General features: G+C 38.3%; 1 protein-coding gene across 1 annotated transcript in view; it reads left to right on the top strand.

The window, feature by feature from the left end:
* LOC126818138 (dmX-like protein 1) overlaps positions 1-17,529 on the top strand; it is a 38,163-nt gene extending 20,634 nt beyond the window's left edge. The window contains exons 3-12 of the mRNA XM_050545355.1: positions 8,406-8,474; positions 10,013-10,091; positions 11,286-11,508; positions 12,568-12,634; positions 13,725-13,764; positions 14,105-14,237; positions 14,847-15,032; positions 16,383-16,558; positions 17,406-17,424; positions 17,508-17,529. Coding sequence (XP_050401312.1) covers positions 8,406-8,474; positions 10,013-10,091; positions 11,286-11,508; positions 12,568-12,634; positions 13,725-13,764; positions 14,105-14,237; positions 14,847-15,032; positions 16,383-16,558; positions 17,406-17,424; positions 17,508-17,529 — 1,014 coding nt within the window. The remainder of the gene's footprint in view (positions 1-8,405; positions 8,475-10,012; positions 10,092-11,285; positions 11,509-12,567; positions 12,635-13,724; positions 13,765-14,104; positions 14,238-14,846; positions 15,033-16,382; positions 16,559-17,405; positions 17,425-17,507) is intronic.
* Positions 17,530-18,581: the final 1,052 nt, after the last annotated feature.

Raw genomic sequence — 18,581 nt, 5'->3', positions numbered from 1 at the left:
TTTTACGTACAAATATATTTGAATTAAAAGGCAGCGGTTTGCTTTTTATTTGCATTCATATTTGACGTCTGAAAATCAACTAAATTATTATCAAAAAACATTTTAGTGGCATATGGAAAAGATCTAATAATTCTCACGAAATTGCTACTTTGTGTACTATGTGATAAAGAGGTTAAATGGCAATTCCCGCTTGATACAAAAACCATTCAATATTTGGAATTCATCATTTAATTTTTGGTATTTGTAACATGCAGATGCTAAAAGAGGGAATACTCTGACATACGCAATATGGTATCAGGCAGCAAAACACATTGGCGAAATCACTATTGTGAGTCATAAGTTAGGGGTCCGGTTGGACCACTTGTTCCCTTCTAGTGTTGGGCCGGATTTGCATGTAATATAACTCTGCATGTGGGAAGCAGATGAATACCGATCTCTTTGCTGGTGTAAAAATGTATAGGAGACAAAGTCACTAAATTTCAGAAAGTTGTACCCAGTAGTTATTACAAAACACTATAAAACGTGTTCATGGGGTCCACAGAGACCCCACGTGAACCGACAAGGGTTAAAAGCCCAGTTGGTGCTTAAAAGTAAAACATTGAAGTTCATATTTCATTTGATTTAAATTAAGGTTAATACCTACAGTAATCTATCTAGTCATCATGTTACATGTATAAATTATTATTTTAATACAATAATCTTGGTTAATAGTCATCATAATACATGTATAAATTATATTTTAATACAGTAGTCTTAATAATACTCATAGGTAGAACATGTTTTTATAATCTATGTATAATTAATGGCTGATTATAACAACACATCTACTGCATGAATACATTTTATAGTCATTACGTTATATATCTATACATCCCTGCCTGTTATCTTACAGGTAGATTATACCTGTATGTTACAGGTAGATTTATACCTGTATTATATACCAGCTAAATCTACCTATTACAGGTCTCTTATTTTACTTTAAATGTTATTTAAATATACATTATTCAACAGCTAAATATGCATATTGCAGGTCTTTCTTTAGGCCTTAAATGTTTTCTAAATTATTAAACGTACGTTATGCAAGAGCTAAATCTGCCTATTGCACATCTTTCTTTAGGCCTGAAATGTTCTATAAACTATTAATTTGACATTAATTAACTGATCCAGGCCATAATCAACTCTAGATGGCATCGGATTTCTCCAATATTTAATCGATTAGAACGGTGAAGCCCTATTTTGATTTAATCTAAAAATGGAGGAGCGAGATTTAGCTTCGAACAATCAGTACGGTTGTTGAAATTATTGCACACGTCTTGTCATACCTTGAAATGCTAATATCTTCGCTGGCAATAGATTAATTTGAATGAAATTTTCAAATTAGTCATTTTACATGATCTATTTTGGAACTATTATAGCAAGAATGGCCAGCTCTTTATCTAAATCTTCCATAATGTATCTTTAAACGATTATAAACATGACAAGCCTATAATCAACTCTCTAGACCATTAGATGGCAGAGATTTAAATGGATTAGAACTCCGGAGAGATTTAAAAAAATAACGATAAAATTGATAATCAAGATTTAGACTTGTTTGTCCAGTACCGTTGCTACGATAATGAACAATTTACGCTACATCTTCCAACACTCGTGTGGGGGTTGAATGGCCGAATGGTTAGCAGGTGCGCTATTTATCATAAGGTGTGTCACTGAGTCAACTGGCGTGGTTTCGATTCCCCGGTTATACGTGACAAGGAGTAGGGTCACCTGTCCAACCTCGTGGGTTTTCTCCAGGTCCTCCAGTTTCCCCCCACTGCTAAAGACCCCTACGCACAAGCGAATTATTGAAGTGAAATTAAACCATATGTTAGTCACGAAGTGACCTTGTTTGTGTCGAGTGGGCGTTAAACCCCATTTCTCTCTCTCTCTCTAACACTCATAACATCGCTTAGAATAAAGTAATTTGAATTAAATTTTTAAGACATTTTACATTATCTTTTTTTGAACTATTGTAGTGAGAATGGCCAGCTATTTATCTAAATCTTACACGTGTCTTCAAGTTTGCAATATCACATGTATAATTTATCTAATGGGTATTGTTAAAAGCCATATTTTTGTCACTTTCTTGTAAAATTAGCTTTGAAAATCGAGTCACACAGGAAAAGAGCTAAAATCATTCTTTTTCAAACGATGACCCTAGGGCTTTCCATTAAAAAATATGAAACTTTGAGGATATGTTGCTTGTACACATGTCTAGGAATGATGAAAGGCCTTTCTTTGATATTTTACACCTTCATTTTTTATTTTCATTAAAGATACATTATGGAAGATTGGATAAAGGGCTGGCAGTTCTCACTATAATAGTTAACAACTAGATAATGTAAAGGGAATTTGCAGAAATTTTCAGTCAAATTGATCCACTCTGAACCGAGAATTTAGCGATTTAATTTTGGGCCTAGCCTCGATCATCGTTACCAAAGTCAGTACCATAAAAAACATAGTCTCGATTATCCATTTTTTGATTTAATCAGAAGCAGCAGACCGGGTTTTAATCCAGTAAATATCACAGGCTAGCGATGCCATCGAGAGTTGATTATGGTCTGGATAAGTTAATTAATATCTAATTAATAATTTAGATAACATTTCAGGCCTAAAGAAAGACCTGCAATTGGCAGGTTTAGCTCTTGCATAATGTATGTTTAAATTTGAACAGTAGATTGTGATTTTTTTTTTGGATTTTTTGCTGATTTGAATGGATTGATTATATTTTATTGATAATTTGATCATGTTATCAGGGATATATAGGTCATAGGTCATATTATATAAAGGATGGTGTAGGTCTATATATGACCAGGTTGTACAATTAATACAGCCATTAATCCAATGGTAAACATTGTACTACACATACAACATAACTTGGCAACAATGACCGCCTGGTTTTTCATATCATGTTGACAGATTTTCAATTCACAGTGTCTTTGTAAATGAAAATGAAACCAGGTTTTAACATCACTGTTCTGCTCTGACTGGGCTAATGAAGACTGTGGGCATACGCAAAACAGTGTGCCATTACAGCCTACTCTTATATCAAATTCCAACTGTCGTGGGATCTTTTATGTGCATGCAAACCTCTTGATGAGTATTCTGCCGGTCCACCGGTTTCCTCCCACAGCTAAAGACCCCAATGGGCAAACAGCTTATTGAAAAAAAATTGACCCATGTTAGTCCCGAAATGACCTGGATTGTGTCAAGTGGCCATTAAATATCTCTCTCTCTTGCCCAGTTGGAGGGGGGTTGGATGGCCGAATGGTTTGCACGCAAGCGCTGTATCATACGGTCTATCATTGAGTTAACTGGCATGGTTTCAATAGATTACAACAATTCAGCTATATTTTGATTTAAGCTAAAAATGGAAGAGCGAGACTTAGCTTCGAACAACCAGTACAGTGGTTGAAATTATTGCACGTCTTTTCAAACCTTCAAAGGCTAATATCTTCGCTCACAATAGAGTAATTTGAATGAAATTTTCAAATTATTCATTTTAGATTATCTATTTTCAAACTATTATAGCAAGAATGGCTAGTTCTTTATCTAAATCTTACATAATGTATCTTGATACCATCGGATGGTTCTGATTGGATTAAAACACAACAGCTATTTAAAAGTTTAACAATAAAAAAACATAATCGAGACTTAGTCACGATTGTCAAGTACCTATTACTACAATAATAAACAATCTACTCTTCTAATGATGGGGGGTTGGATGACCGAATGGTTAGCACGCGTGCGCTGGATCATACGGCCTGTCATTAAGGGTCGCCTGTCCAACCTCGTGGGTTTTCTCCGGGTCCTCCGGTTTTCCTCCCACTGCTAAAAAAAAGACCCCTACGTGCAAGTGAATTATTGAAATAAAATTAAACCATATGTTAGTCTCGAAATGACCTTGTTTGTGTCTAGTGGACATTACCCATCTCTCTCTCTCTCTCTCTCTCTCTCTCTCTCTCTCTCTCTCTCCCTCTCTCTCTCTCCAACTCACAATTACAGCCTTTAATCTGTTATGTATATATGTAGATGGATGGTAAATATTATTATATTGTTGGGTTGTCGACAGGGTGAATATATTCTATTAAATTCCACATCATACTATTCAGATATTCCAGGCCAGAATTACATGAAATATCTGATAGAGACATCCTAAATCTATGCTAAAATCCAGCCCTGAGTAGTCTAGTCTCATTGCATGATAACTAGTATATGATTATTTGTGCCAGGAAATATTGTGATGCTCTTATACACTGTAATTACTATTACATCGACAGACCGATCTTATCTATCGGACTCAGACAACTTGATTAATTAAAATAAAACGAAGCGTAGCTATCAAGCATCATATATGTATCTCTTGACAGACATCGTGTACAGTGTTTTCGCGTTTGATAGTACAGTCGATTTTTTGTTTTGTGACATATTCCATTGATTTCAAAGCTTCTCCCCAGATATTTCCGATTTTTGATTATAAACATTGTTCTTTATTTTTTTTTTTATTATTATTTTATTGGAATGTGGCCTTTGATTGCTTGATTTCTCCTATAACATGTCTGCTTGTTGATAGTCTTTGATGTTCATATTGTGTTTTGATTCAATGTGATTTTGATGAGTTTCCACAGTATTGTTGATGTTTGGTTCATGAATATTCATTCAAGGAAAATACTGTTGAACAATTTTATTGCAGTGCAGAATGTCAAGTGAACCTACTTTTTTCTGTCTTGTAGGAAATTCACACCCTACATTTTCAATATAATCCTTGAAAGCATTAAGCAATTGATTTATGATATAATACTAGAACACTTATTATGTATTGTTGAATGGTCGAGAGCGAGATATTAAGTAATATATTGTAACAACAAGAGGACCGTGCGGCCTGAATGTTTTTACAATATATTACGCAATGTCTTAAGCTCGAGACCATTAAACAACTTAAAATACAGACACGTGCTTTGCAATGAAATACGTCACTCGAGTTCAATATTTTACCAAGTTACGCTTGGCACATTGCCCGTACGATAATTTGAAATAAGGCTGACCTTAAAAATATCTTTGTTTCACCAAACCCGACCCACAATCAAGGAGAAGGGTCGGTAGGTCGGTTTTTTTTTCAGATTTTTTTTTAAAGTCAGAGAAATCAATACAGAAAACTTATTAGCTGTATACATTTGTACTACAGATTCATTAATTTTGTTTAATGAATTTGGGGTCTGACGTAAAAAGTAACGAACTGAAAGTTTTTATTAAACTTAAGAGCTAATTTGACAGCTTAATAATTTTCCGGGTGGAAACATTCGTCTTCTTTATTGGCAAACAAATCAATGACATCGGGATTTTTCGTGATGCCCGACTCGCACACGATTAGCCACGAACTTGAAGTGTGAAACTCCTTCAACACGTTTTTAACGATAGTGCGCGTTGTGCTTTCATTTTTCTCGAAAACGGATATTGAAAATATCGTCGTCATGTTTAAAACTACGCACCACAGACATAGAGGCAGAATTATTTCGTGGGAATGGACGTGTATTCGTCTGCAACCATTTTGTTGAGAAGCGACACCTATGACGCTTTCGTCTTGATCAACCAGTTTCAATAATGAATCAAACCATAGCCATAGTATAGGGAAATAACTCTCATGATATATTTCAGGTTGACACACAAAATAAAATAAAAAGATCGTGGAAAAGTGCAATAAAATAATTTAAGTCGGGGGTGGTTTTAGTTAGTCGGTCGCGTTAGGCGAAACAAAGATATTTTTAAGGTCAGCCTAATGGTACTCCAACATCAAAGGATGACGTCACATCTGAATTTTAAGGATACTTATTATGGTGATTGTATCCATAATAGGTGTTCTAGTATTATACTTTTTCGCTATGTTCATTTTCATGTGTTAATGTCAAGTAAAACTTTACGCCTCAGTGGCAAACATTGATGTGTCATCAATTTCTTCAGCGACGTTAATTCCTTGATAAATTCCCTAAATGTGTCTGTTTAAGAGTAGGGTCGCCTGTCCAACCTTGTGGTTTTTCTCCACCTCCCTGGGATTCCTTGCGCTGCTAAAGACTCCTACGCACAAGCGAATTATTGAAATAAAATTGATTTTGCTAGAAAAGCACATGTTATTAAAAACCTTCGAGGCAAGGAGACCTCAAACAAACTTAGCACAGTTATTCACAGGGCCTGCCTAGTAACAGGGCCTGCCTAGGAACAGTGTCTAGTCATTTGGATGGGACTAAAAACCAAATGCATGTAAAAGAACCCTTGACAGCTGGAATCCACAAAAAGGGTAGACTGTAGTGCCTCTTTCTCTCATCAGTGTAGCTGGCGTATCTCTTGGCTGGTCGATATGGGGTTGGGTTTTCGTGTCTATGCACTCAATCATGTTGTTGTGGGGAGTTAATGACAACTATTTTAATATCATTCATCAATTTTTACTTTTTTTGATTTAGATGAACCATAATATCATAACATCAATAACAATCCGACATCAATCATATCTTCAAACAAACGAATGAACGCATAGACATGATAGCCCAACCCCATATCGACTATCAAATTTATACATGTGTCCTTAGAGACACGGCAGCTACATAGTGCATTGATATAATTTCAGGCCCTTGTATTTCGACTTCAACTGACAAATTAAAGTTTGGAATCATTCTGCCATCCTTTCTACGACTGCCATAATTTTTTCTTATTCTCGTCACCTGACAAATTTATAATGAGTTGTGGACAATCAGAATTTTGAAACTATCAACTGGTCAAAGGGAAAGAACCCCCTGCCAAAATAATCTAAACAGACCACAATTCTTCTATAATAAATATATATATTTGTGACTGTCGTTTGTCTGTCTGTCTGTCTCTCTGTCTGTCTGTCTGTCTGTTCGGGGTTGTGGCTACACTAGGTCTGCCCCGAGTCTGAAATTTGGGGTATAGGGTTAGCTCGGACCGGGGAGTAACATAGGCCAGGTGGCGTTAGTCTACCACTTCCGGTTTCGGAGTTATGACCCCCGAGCGAAGCCAGTCTGTTTGGGGTTGGCGGCTACACTAGGTCTGCCCCGAGTCTGAAATTTGGGGTATATGGGTAGCTCGGACCGGGGAGTAACATAGACCAGGTGGCGTTAGTCTACCACTTCCAGTTTCGGAGTTATGACCCCCGAGCGAAGCCAGTCTGTTCGGGGTTGGCGGCTACACTAGGTCTGCCCTGAGTCTGAAATTTGGGGTAAAGGGGTAGCTCGGACCGGTGAGTAACATAGACCAGATGGCGTTAGTCTACCACTTCCGGTTTCGGAGTTATGACCCCCGAGCGAAGCCGGGTATCCTGCTAGTAAAGTATATTTTGAACCTTACAATCAGTACTGCCAGACATATACAATGTATGTCATTTTGTGTCAGCTTTTTCGGTGCAGGAAGGCACAAAGTTAAACCCCATTTCTTTTATAAAATAAAAAATATGGTACATAATAGATCCAAAAGGGTACAAAATTACGGGTTACTTCCTCTCAAATTAATTAAACCAATCGTATTTTGTTATGAATTTATTTCAGATTGGGGAGCCATGGTGGCTCAGTCATTAAGACGTTGGCTCGCTAACCTGAAGGGACAGTGTTTGATCCCTGCGTTGGCAGAGAAAAATCATAGTGATTTTCCAGCGTGGTTCCTCTTTATCAGTGGTGCAGGACAAAGAGCCTGGCAAGGGGAGGGTGAGAGAAATGGGGTTTAACGTCCCCTCGACGTCTCGACACAAACTAGGTCATTTCGGGACTAACATGGTTTTTAATTTTATTTCAATAATTCGCTTTCACGTAGGGGTCTTTAGCAGTGGGAGGAAACCGGAGGACCTGGAGAAAACCCAAGAGGTTGGACAGGCAATCCTACTAATAGTCACATACAACCGGAAATTCGAAACCACGCCAGTTGACTCAATGACAGGCCTTATGATACAGCTCGCACGTGCTAACCATTCGGCCATCCAACCCCACTTCAAGGGACAATGTATAATCATTGTGATGGGAAGAAGAAACAATCTCCCAGGTAGACTTTTGAGGTCGGGTGTTCGATCCCTGCATTGCCCGAGTAAGTTCATCCAGATTTTCCGGCGTGATGCAGGACGAAGGGCCTGACAAGGACAGCTGTCTAGTCATTCAGATGGTACGAAAAACTGAGGTCCCTTTTAGATATTGGCGTGCACGTAAAAGATCCCTTGACAGTTGGAATTCGACATAAGAGTAGACGGTAGTGATGCTGTCCGAGCAAAATTTCTCTCATAGCACACTGTATGGCGTATGCCCATCTTCATTAGCCCAGTCGGAGCAGAACAGTAGGAAGTTAAACCCCATTTCATTTCATTTCATTTATTTCAGATTGCTGCTAGCTATGGAAGAAAAGTTCATATATTTGAACCCACTCCTCTTATACATGAAACCAGTCATGTAAGTTTAACATTTTATTATATATATATATATTTGATATCCTCTCTTTTTGTTTAAACATGCAAAAGCTACACATGTATAGATAGGTATTTCTTTAAGCTTCAAATTAGTTCAAATGTTATATAAATTATTGATGGTACTTTTATTTACATGACAAACCCATAATCAGTGCAGTTTTAAACTCTATTGGAACTCAATTTTCATGTCTTTTAGTATCAAGCATACACTGTAGTATGTTCACACAGCCTAAAATTTCTTGGTGTTCAAATGCAAGAGACCTCCCTCCCCCCCTTCCCTTCCCTAAAGATGGTACATCAAATATAATATGGTTTTTGTACCACCACCTGGTCTTGTACATCATTCATAATCAGTGATTGTCATAAATCTGTTTGACAACCATCTAATTGGATGGAGTCGATCAACACCTGAAAAAAACATGACCATACAAGAGGGTTCCATTCGTAAAGTCTACATGTATGTCCTAACTTATTTTGGGGGTTGGATAGCTGAATGGTTAGCATGCGCGCGTTGTATCATAAAGTCTGTCATTGAGTTGACTGGCGTGGTTTCGAATCCCCGGTTGTACGTGACAAGGAGTAGGGTCGTCTGTCCAACCTCGTGGGGTTTCTCCGGGTCCTCCGGTTTCCTCCCACTGCTAAAGACCCCTACGCGCAAGCGAATTATTGAAATAGAATTAAACCATATGTTAGTCCCGAATTGACCTAGTTTGTGTCGAGTGGACGTTAAACCCCATTTCTCTCTCTCTCTCCTAACTTATTTATGTGTAATGAGCCATCCAATGTTATACATACTCCTCACAGTATTTCGTTTGATTATACCTAATCCCACTAAATACTCGATTAACAACCAATAGCTAACTGAGTTACAAAAGCATTACGCTTAAAACAGAGCTCCAAATTGGACCAAATATGTTTACATAACGTTACGTCATGATTCACGATTTTATTATGCTCAATTAACCAGTGCATAGCAGAATATTGCAGAAAAACTAATTGCGGGACAAACAAGGCTATCAAATCGAAAACAATGTAAACAATACTTTTTGAAGACGAACATACTTTCACCGTTTTAATACCCTAAATCACTGTCCAAAGTTTTAGGGAGGACCCCAGTTTAAACGAAGGAAAGTCATGTTGCTGTACTTGGGATAGATTTGATTGAACGGGAAGAATAGACAAACTCTCTCAAAAGCTTAAGTATCAGAAGCCAATCCAGCAATGGCCAGAGGATTGAATATGTTATGCTATGTTCCCACTGTCATGCAATGCGTTACGATAAGATTGTCTCTATTGAAGCCACGATCTGCTACCTGCAGATACATGCACATACATGCACATTCGGATACGTTTCGATACCATCAGCATGATTGCTACGACTAATCTCAATATATGATAAGACCTGATAGGATCACCACGATTACTCCACGATTAAAACGACAATTTCAATCGTAACACGAATCATGATAGTGGGAACCTAATATAAAGAAGACTATAATATTTGAATCTCTCTCTGTGTAGAAACTGGACTATTGTTGGTATAGAACAGCCACCATAGAAGTTGATTGTGTCATCAATGCTATAACATGGAATATGGAAGGTATGTTACACATCGCATTTCAGATAAAATATTTTACTTGATTAAATGTCTCCAGTGTCAACTTGACTAGGATCATTATACTGTTACTTTCTAACAACTTATTTGGATAGGTTGAAAAGAGAGGGGGGGACCGAATGATCTATGAAATGAAATGAAATGGGGTTTAACGTCCTACTGTTTTGCTCCGAACTGGGCTAATGAAGACGGGCATACGTCATACAGTGTGCTATGAGGGAAATTTTGCCCGGACAGCGGCACTACGGCCTACTCTTATATCAAATTCCAACTGTCAAGGGATCTTTTACGTGCATGCCAATTTGTACACAGGACTTCGGTTGTTCTTCTCATCCGAATGACTAGACAGCTGTCCTTGTCAGGCCCTCCGTCCTGCATCACTGACAAGGGGAAACCACGCCGGAAAATCTGGATGAACTTACTCGGCCAATGCAGGGATCGAACACCCGACCTCCAGGCTAGCGAGCTAGTGCCTTACCCACTTAGCCACACGATCCCCAAAATGGTTTAACATGTGAACTTTAGATTATAAGGTCTGTTATTGAGTCAAGTGGCAGGGGTTACGATTGCCCGCTGACGAGGGATAGGGTTGCCAGTTTAAACATGTGGGTTGTTTCTGGGTCCTCCTGTTTCACCCCAGTCGTATGCACATGCAAATTGTTAAAATAAAAGTCTAGAAACTATCTAGGTCTAAAAATTGCCTGCATGAAAACAACTCTTGATGAAATGAAATGAAATTGGGTTGAATATCCTACAGTTCTGCTCCGACTGGGCTAATGAAGACAGGCATATGCCATGCAGTGTGTATCACGGAAATTTTGCCTGGACAGTGGCGCTAAAGCCTACTCCTATATCGAATTCCAACTGCCAAGGGATCTTTTAAGTGTACACGGGATCTCAGTATTTTTTGTTCCATCTGAATGACTAGACAGGTTTCCTTATCACGTGAAACCATGCCGGAAAATCCTGATGAACTGTCTCGGCTCAACACCGGGATCGATCCTGCGACCTCCAGGCTAGCGAGCCGGCGTCTTACTCATCGAGCCACCGTGACTCCACAACCCTTGACAGTTGGAATTTCGTGAAGAGTAATCTAAAACTCTGATGTCTTAACATAATTTATTTAATTCTGTATTAAAATTAATTTTAATTTTTGTTGTGATTTTGTTTTGTTTTAAGGTTCGAAGTTATTGACAGGAGGGGAGAATATTTCTATATGGCAGTTCGAGATGGCTGATAATACCGATGACGATGTTGAACCAAACAATAGAAAAGTTCAGTTTAGTTTAGGAACCGAAGACGATGATCCGATTGTTCAACAGTTATCTCATGTTGTCCATGGCAACACTAAAGATTTGTTTTATCATGGACCTGGATCGTGGCAATGCGTCTGGAAATGCAAGTAAGTAAACACTGTAATATATACTATAAATGATAGAAAATATTGTAACAGGTCTGGGGATCACGGTGACTAAGTGGGTAAGACGCTGGCTCGCTAGCCTGGAGGTCGGGTGTTCGATCCAGATTTTCCGGCGTGGTTTTCCCTTGTGAGTGATGCAGGGCCTGACAAGGACAGCTGTCTAGTCGTTCGAATGGGACGAAAAACTGAGATCCCGTGTACATATTGCCATGCACCTAAAAGATTCCTTGGCAGTTGGATTTCGATATAAGAGTAGGCCGTAGCTCCGCTTTCGGGGCAAAATTTCCGTAAAACACACTGCATGGCATATGCCTGTCTTCATTAGCCAAGCCGGGGCAGAACTGTAGGATATTCAACCCGATTTCATTTCATTTCATCAAGAGTTGTTTTCATGCAGGCAGCTTTTAGACCTAGATAGTTTTTAGACTAACACATGGTTGAATTTTATTTTAACAATTTGCAGTTTAGGACCAGAACAGTAGGACGTTAAACCCCATTTCATTTCGTTAACACATTGTAACAGGTCTGGGGAGAGGGTGTTAACTCATTGTAACAGGTCCGGGGAGAGGGTATTAATGGTCAGGAGAAGGTGTTAACTCATTGTAACAGGTCCGGGGAGAGGGTGTTAATGGTCAGGAGAGGGTGTTAACTTATTGTAACAGGTCCGGGGAGAGTGTGTTAATGCATTAGGGAGCTGCGGTGGCTCAGTGAGTAAGATGCTGGCTCACTAACCCCGAGATCTCAGGTTCACTCCCAGTGTCGGCCGGTAAAGTTCCCCATGTCAGTAGTGCAGGATGGAGGGCCTGACAAAAGTACAATGTCTAGTCATTTGGATGGGACCAAAACACAAGGTCCTGTGTACACATTAACTTGTAAATAGCCGCTGACAGTTAGAATTTAAAATAAGAGTATATACCTGTCTTCTTAGTGCAGGACATTAGGATTCCAATAATCCCCACGGTGCCTCTGTAAACCTCCAAACTATGGATGATTTTAAACCTATTTACGACAGCTTGTTTTTAATTAGTATATTATTTACAGACCAGCTACAACAGTTTATCATGTCAAGTTTTCACCCGATGGATTTTTGTTTGCCACCGCAGGAAAGGTTTGTATTACCGAAAATATTAACTCAAATATTACTATTGATTATTTGCGATTATTATTACTCATGCGCTTTAGATCTTAATGTCTGCTATTCAGTCATCAGTCAAGTGGGGTTGTTTTGATCCCAATTATGTAGGTTACATGGAGTAGGGTAACCTGACCAATCTTTCGACTTTTCTCTGGGTCCTCCGGTTTCCTCCAACTGCTAAAGACCCCCTTTGCGCAAATGAATTATTGAAATAAATTTGCTAGTGCGTAGGGGTCTTTAGCAGTGGGAGGAAACCGGAGGACCGGGAGAAAACCCACCAGGTTGGACAGGCGACCCTACTCCTTGTCACGTACAACTGGGGAATCAAAAGCACGCCAGTTGATGCAATGACAGATCTAATGATACAACGCGTACACGCTAACCATTCAGCCAGTAGGTGGTTTAACAATAATAGTGATGTCATGGACAAGTTCTGTTCGGTAACCACATGAAGTCTTATGACTAACGTTATTCTTTCCTCCGATGCTATATGTTCCTATGAATCTCATTGGGCAAACTGGAGTGATTAAAAGCAGAAGCCAAGTTGAGTTGTCTCCCTTGTAACTCATTTTAGATGTACTTATAATGGATACTCCATTAAAAGTTCTTGAAGAGGAAGGTAAACCCTGTTTCTCTATCTCTGTTGATGTCCCGTGTACACATTGGCAGTTAGAATTCGATATAAGAGTAGGCCATAGTGCCGCTGCCCGGGCAAAATTTCCCTCATAGCCTGTCGTCATTAGCCCAGTTGGAGCAGAACAGGGGACATAATCCATGAAATTTCGATCCGATACATGCCAATATTGAAAGCAAACGAGATCTTTTGGAGATAAACCCATATTTCAAGTTTCGTCAAAATCGGATAAGAATTGTGACCTGTGGGCGTATAAAAATTCTACAGACTATTTAAACTCTTCTCCAAGTCCACGATTATAAAAATTGTTGACTGAGATTTTCTTAGACAAGATTTTAGTCTTAATATTTTATATGTGATGTTTATATGTGATTTGGGTTGAATTGAGAAGACCACTGATATAAGTATATTTCGTGGTTTTTTTTTTAGGCTGATAGGCTGGTCAAGATATGGTATGAGGATAGAAAAGGTAAAATTCGCCAAACAAAATATCTATTATTATTGGGACGTTATCATGTAACACAAGAGCTTTTATTGTCTTAATGTTATTATGTAACACAAAAGATTTTATTGTTGGTACACTATTATCGGCCAAAATTTTGCCCAGAACAGTAGGACGTTAAACCTCATTGACGTACCAGTAAAAGATCCCTCGGCAGCCTGGTATAAGATTATGGCCATGGCGCCGCTGTCCGGTCAAAATTTTCCTCAAATCACTCTGAATGGCATATGCTTGTCTTCATTAGTCCATGTCAGAACAGGACAGTATGACGCTAAACCCCATTTCTATTTTTTGAATGTATTTTCAGTGACCCCACAGTTGATCCGATCAGATAGTATCAGTCCTAAGAAAGAAGAATTACATTATTCGTTTGTTTATATTGCTCATCCACGAGCTGTGACGGGATTCTCATGGAGAAAAACCAGTAAATATATGCCAAGGTAATAAAACATGTTAATATTGTACAAGTCACTCGAAGACAGGGGTGGTCAACGTTTTGCATCAGTTGTTCCAAAACATAATGAGCAGTTGTACATGCCAAGGCATAATAAACAGTTGTGCCGACACATAATGAACAGTTGTACGTGCCAAGGCATGATGAACAGTTGCTCGACAGTTGCGCGAACGCATAATGAACAGTTGTGCCAAAGCCTAATGAACAGTTGTGCTGATGCACAATGAACAGTTGTGCGAAGATTTCAGAAAATTTATCTTTCCAAGTTTGATTCATTGAGTATATTTTTAACTGAAAACAATGTGCCCGAAATAATAAAATCTCTAAAAATAGTGAGTAGGCTTACATTATTATCACAGTGATGCCATACACCAGAGGATGGTCATCCCTGCTGTATGATTTCTCTGTGAAGCTGGCATCCACTGATCACTACACACAGGATATGGAGCCACGGTGGCTAAGTGAGTTAGTCATTTGCTCGCTAGTCTGGAGGTTGCAGGTTCATCAAATACAGAAACTTTTGCTAAAATATCACAACTAAATGATACCTATATGTCTGTTTAATTGCAGTGATTGTATTATGTTTTTATTTCAGGGGTTCTGTAGCGAACATGTTGGTGACATCATGTTTAGATAATGTTTGTCGAGTTTGGTGTGAGACTATTCTACCTGATGATGGCCTTTTAGATCTAGAACAGTTTGATCCCAGTACATCGTTAGATTCTAAGTTTACCACCAGTCGACATAAAAAAAGGTTTATACAGAGGTTAAAAACAATCAGGTGAGTCATAGGTCAATTAGGGGCTTGGATGTCTGATTGGTCAGATGGGGGCTTGGGTGTCCAATTGGTCAAACGTGGGGGGCTTGGGTGTCTGATTGGTCAATTGAATTGGGGGCTTGGGTGTCCGATTGGTCAATTGGGGGCTTGTGTTGTAAAATTGGTCAAGTAAGGGCTTGGGTGTCTGGTCAAACGGGGTCTTGGGTGTCCAATTGGTCAGTTGGGGGCTTGGGTGCCTGATTAGTCAAACAGGGGGCTTGGGTGTCCGACTGGTCATATGGAAATCTTGGTGGCTCAGTAAGACAGAATATTTCCTTAAAAACACACTATATGGCGAATACCCAGTCTGATTATAATACAGATCTATATTTTGTTTCGGTTTTTATACTTTCGATGGCCTCTACTACATTAAGATCTGACCAGTTGCACTTGGGATCATGTCAGGGGTCGCACAAGCGGCTATTGACCCTATGACGTCAGACATTGATTAATCAATCAGTGTTGACGTTTCTAGTGGTTTACCCATAGTTCCATGCATCGCATGCTAAGAACTCGCCATAACAGACCTTTTCATTGGCTAATCCCTCACTTCAACCAGAACGCATGTTATATAACAACTCGTCCAGATGCTAGTGTTGTGAACTATAAAAAACGGAACGAAATAGGATCTGTGTTTTAATCAGATTGGCGTGAGCCCATCTTCATTAGACCAATCAGAGACGAAAGGTAAAATGTTAAACTGCATTACATTATATTTTCTTTGATTTTGTTGTGAGATTTCTGTACATTATTTCTATTAAGAGAGACAAATTTATGCACAGGTTAGAAACATTTAGAAGTCATTTTTCATAACTATAAAATGTGTTTAATTTAACTGAATGAGCGGTTTGTTAAAAGATAAATCTACATTATTTCTTTTTAGAGACACAAATTTAAGGATACATTATTCATGGGCCAAATTTGCCTATTGCACGTCTTTCTTTAGGCCTTAAAATGTTATATAAATTATTAACTAGACATTAATTAACTTGACAAGACCTTGATTAAAATCGGATACTTTAGATTTAAACTAGATTAGAATGGTTCAGCCATTTAATGATTTAATTTAAAAATGGAGGAGTGAGGCTAATCCTCGAATATACTAATGCCATGGTTATGATAACACACAATCAATGTACACATCTTGTTAAAACTACAAACAGTGATAACTTGGCTCAGAATAGAGTAATTTGAATGAAATTTTCAATATATTCATTTTGAATTTTTATTTTTTAACAGTCAGCCCTTTAATGCATGTTTAATTGAACTGCTTATGTATATTACCGTGGACAATGTTTATATCTATTATTACAGACATGCTATACATAAACGGAGAAAACAGCCCAAATATAACCGTGAAACTGTGATGAGTGTGGGTAATTTATCAAGTATGGGAAGTGTTCACGATTTTCACAAGTTTGCTATTCATCATAACGGAGTTTCTCCCGTTTTACATTTTCATCTAGCTGGCAGTATTAATCCTGAAACAGGTTAGAGGTTTTACTTTTTATATCCACGTCTTTTTTGTATTCCTTATTGTTTTCAAATTTGAGTGAAGTATGTGTCACTACAGGCCCGGGACTGTACAGCACAGTGGACGCTTACGGCTGGCCCCCGGATCCATTCACTTGATTTGATATTTGTTTATTTAGTGCAATGTCTATTTTCTGTATTTTCCGCAGGTTTATCTTGTAGATTTTTGTTTTGCGTGTAGTGCAGTCCTCCTGCACTTACTATTGAATATGGACTAGCTAACACTCGATTAAATCACTTCAAATCTCGATTAAAAACTCATCTTTTCAAAACTCACTACAGAAATTGACAAAAAACAAAAACAAACCCCAAACATAGAGCCAAAAGTTTTTGTATAGTTGTTTGCGCTATGAGCACGATTTGTGGATTTGGCGCTATATAAATGGACTTATTATTATTATTATTAACACTGTAACCCAGGTATTATTTAATCTTGTGTATCTAGCACTAATTTCTTTCACATTCATTTGATATCAAATCTTTGTTTAAAAATTAGTAAAAATCCTTTAAAATCACCAAAAATCATCTAATTTGAACTGTGTCCAATTTACAAGTATTTAATTTCCTGACCACTGTTTAAAAATCAGTCATTATATATCAATAATCAATTGGGTTGTTTATTTTTTAACAGTGATCGGGAAATTGCTAAAGACCCCTACACGCAAGCGAATTATTATTGAAATAAAATTAAATCATATGTTAGTCCAGAAATGACCTAGTTTGTGTCGAGTGGACGTTAAACCCCATTCATCTCTCTCTCTCTAATTGAACTTTAATCATTAGAATTAATTGCGATCGTTGCAGACATTCCTCTACAACTCTTGTTGACTGCCCGGACGTTTTAGCTGCTGTGGGCGTATGTTACGTTGCCTGGCAACCTATCTTTAATTGAATTGTAATCATTAGAATCAATTCCGATGGTTTATAATTTCAGACATTCCTCTACAACCTGTGATTGGTAATAAAGACGACGTGGAACATAATTTTAAAATACATTGGTTAAATAATAAGGAATTACAGTTTACCATCGAAGCTGAGAAGATTTTACAAGAGATGTATAAACAGTTATCATACGAAGATCGTCAAACGAACAACGCCAGCGAACAGAATACTGATGTAGATGAAAACGATTCAAGTCGAGATAATTCCGATCATGATAGTGACCATGATGATATTAGTAAGTGTAAAATGAAATGAAATGAAATGAAATGGGGTTTAACGTCTTACTGTTCTGCTCCTATACTGGGCTAATGAAGACGGGCATACGCCATACAGTGTGCTATGAGAGAAATTTTGCCCGGGCAGCTGCACTATCGCCTACACCTACATCGAATTCCAACTGCCAGGGGATTTTTTACGTGCATTCCAATATATACACGGGACCACGGTTTTTCATCTCATCCGAAGGTCTAAACAGCTGTCCTTGTCAGGCCCTCCGTCCTGCATCACTGACATGGGGAATCATGCAGGAAAATCTGGGTGAACTTTCTCGGCCAATGCAGGGATCGAAGACGTGACCTCCAGGCTAGCGAGCCAGCGTCTTACCCACTTAGCCACGTGATCCCCTAGTAAGTGTGTGTAGTGGGATATTATTTTAATAATAGTGGAACTTTAGAGACATGAAATCACAATCTGATTAAAATACAGATCTATATTTCATTTCGTTCTTTTATACTTTCGATGGCCTACACTACATGAAGATCTGACCAGTTGTAGTGGGAGAACGTGTCATTGGTCATTCACAAGCGGCTTTTCAATCTATTACGTCAGACATTTGATTAACGTCAGACATTTGATGTTTCTAGTGGAATACCCACAGTTCCGTGCACAAAACACCAAGAACTTGCAGTAACAGACCGTTTCATTGGCTAATCCCTCACACCAACCAGAATGGGGGTTATATAACAGCTCTTCCTCTTCCTAGTGTAGTAAAGTCAAGTAAAACGTAATTTTAAACTATAAAAAACGAAACATAATAGG

Source organism: Patella vulgata, chromosome 4 (genome assembly GCF_932274485.2).
Source record: "Patella vulgata chromosome 4, xgPatVulg1.2, whole genome shotgun sequence".
Taxonomy (NCBI): domain Eukaryota; kingdom Metazoa; phylum Mollusca; class Gastropoda; family Patellidae; genus Patella; species Patella vulgata.
This window is presented reverse-complemented; position numbering and strand designations above follow the sequence as displayed.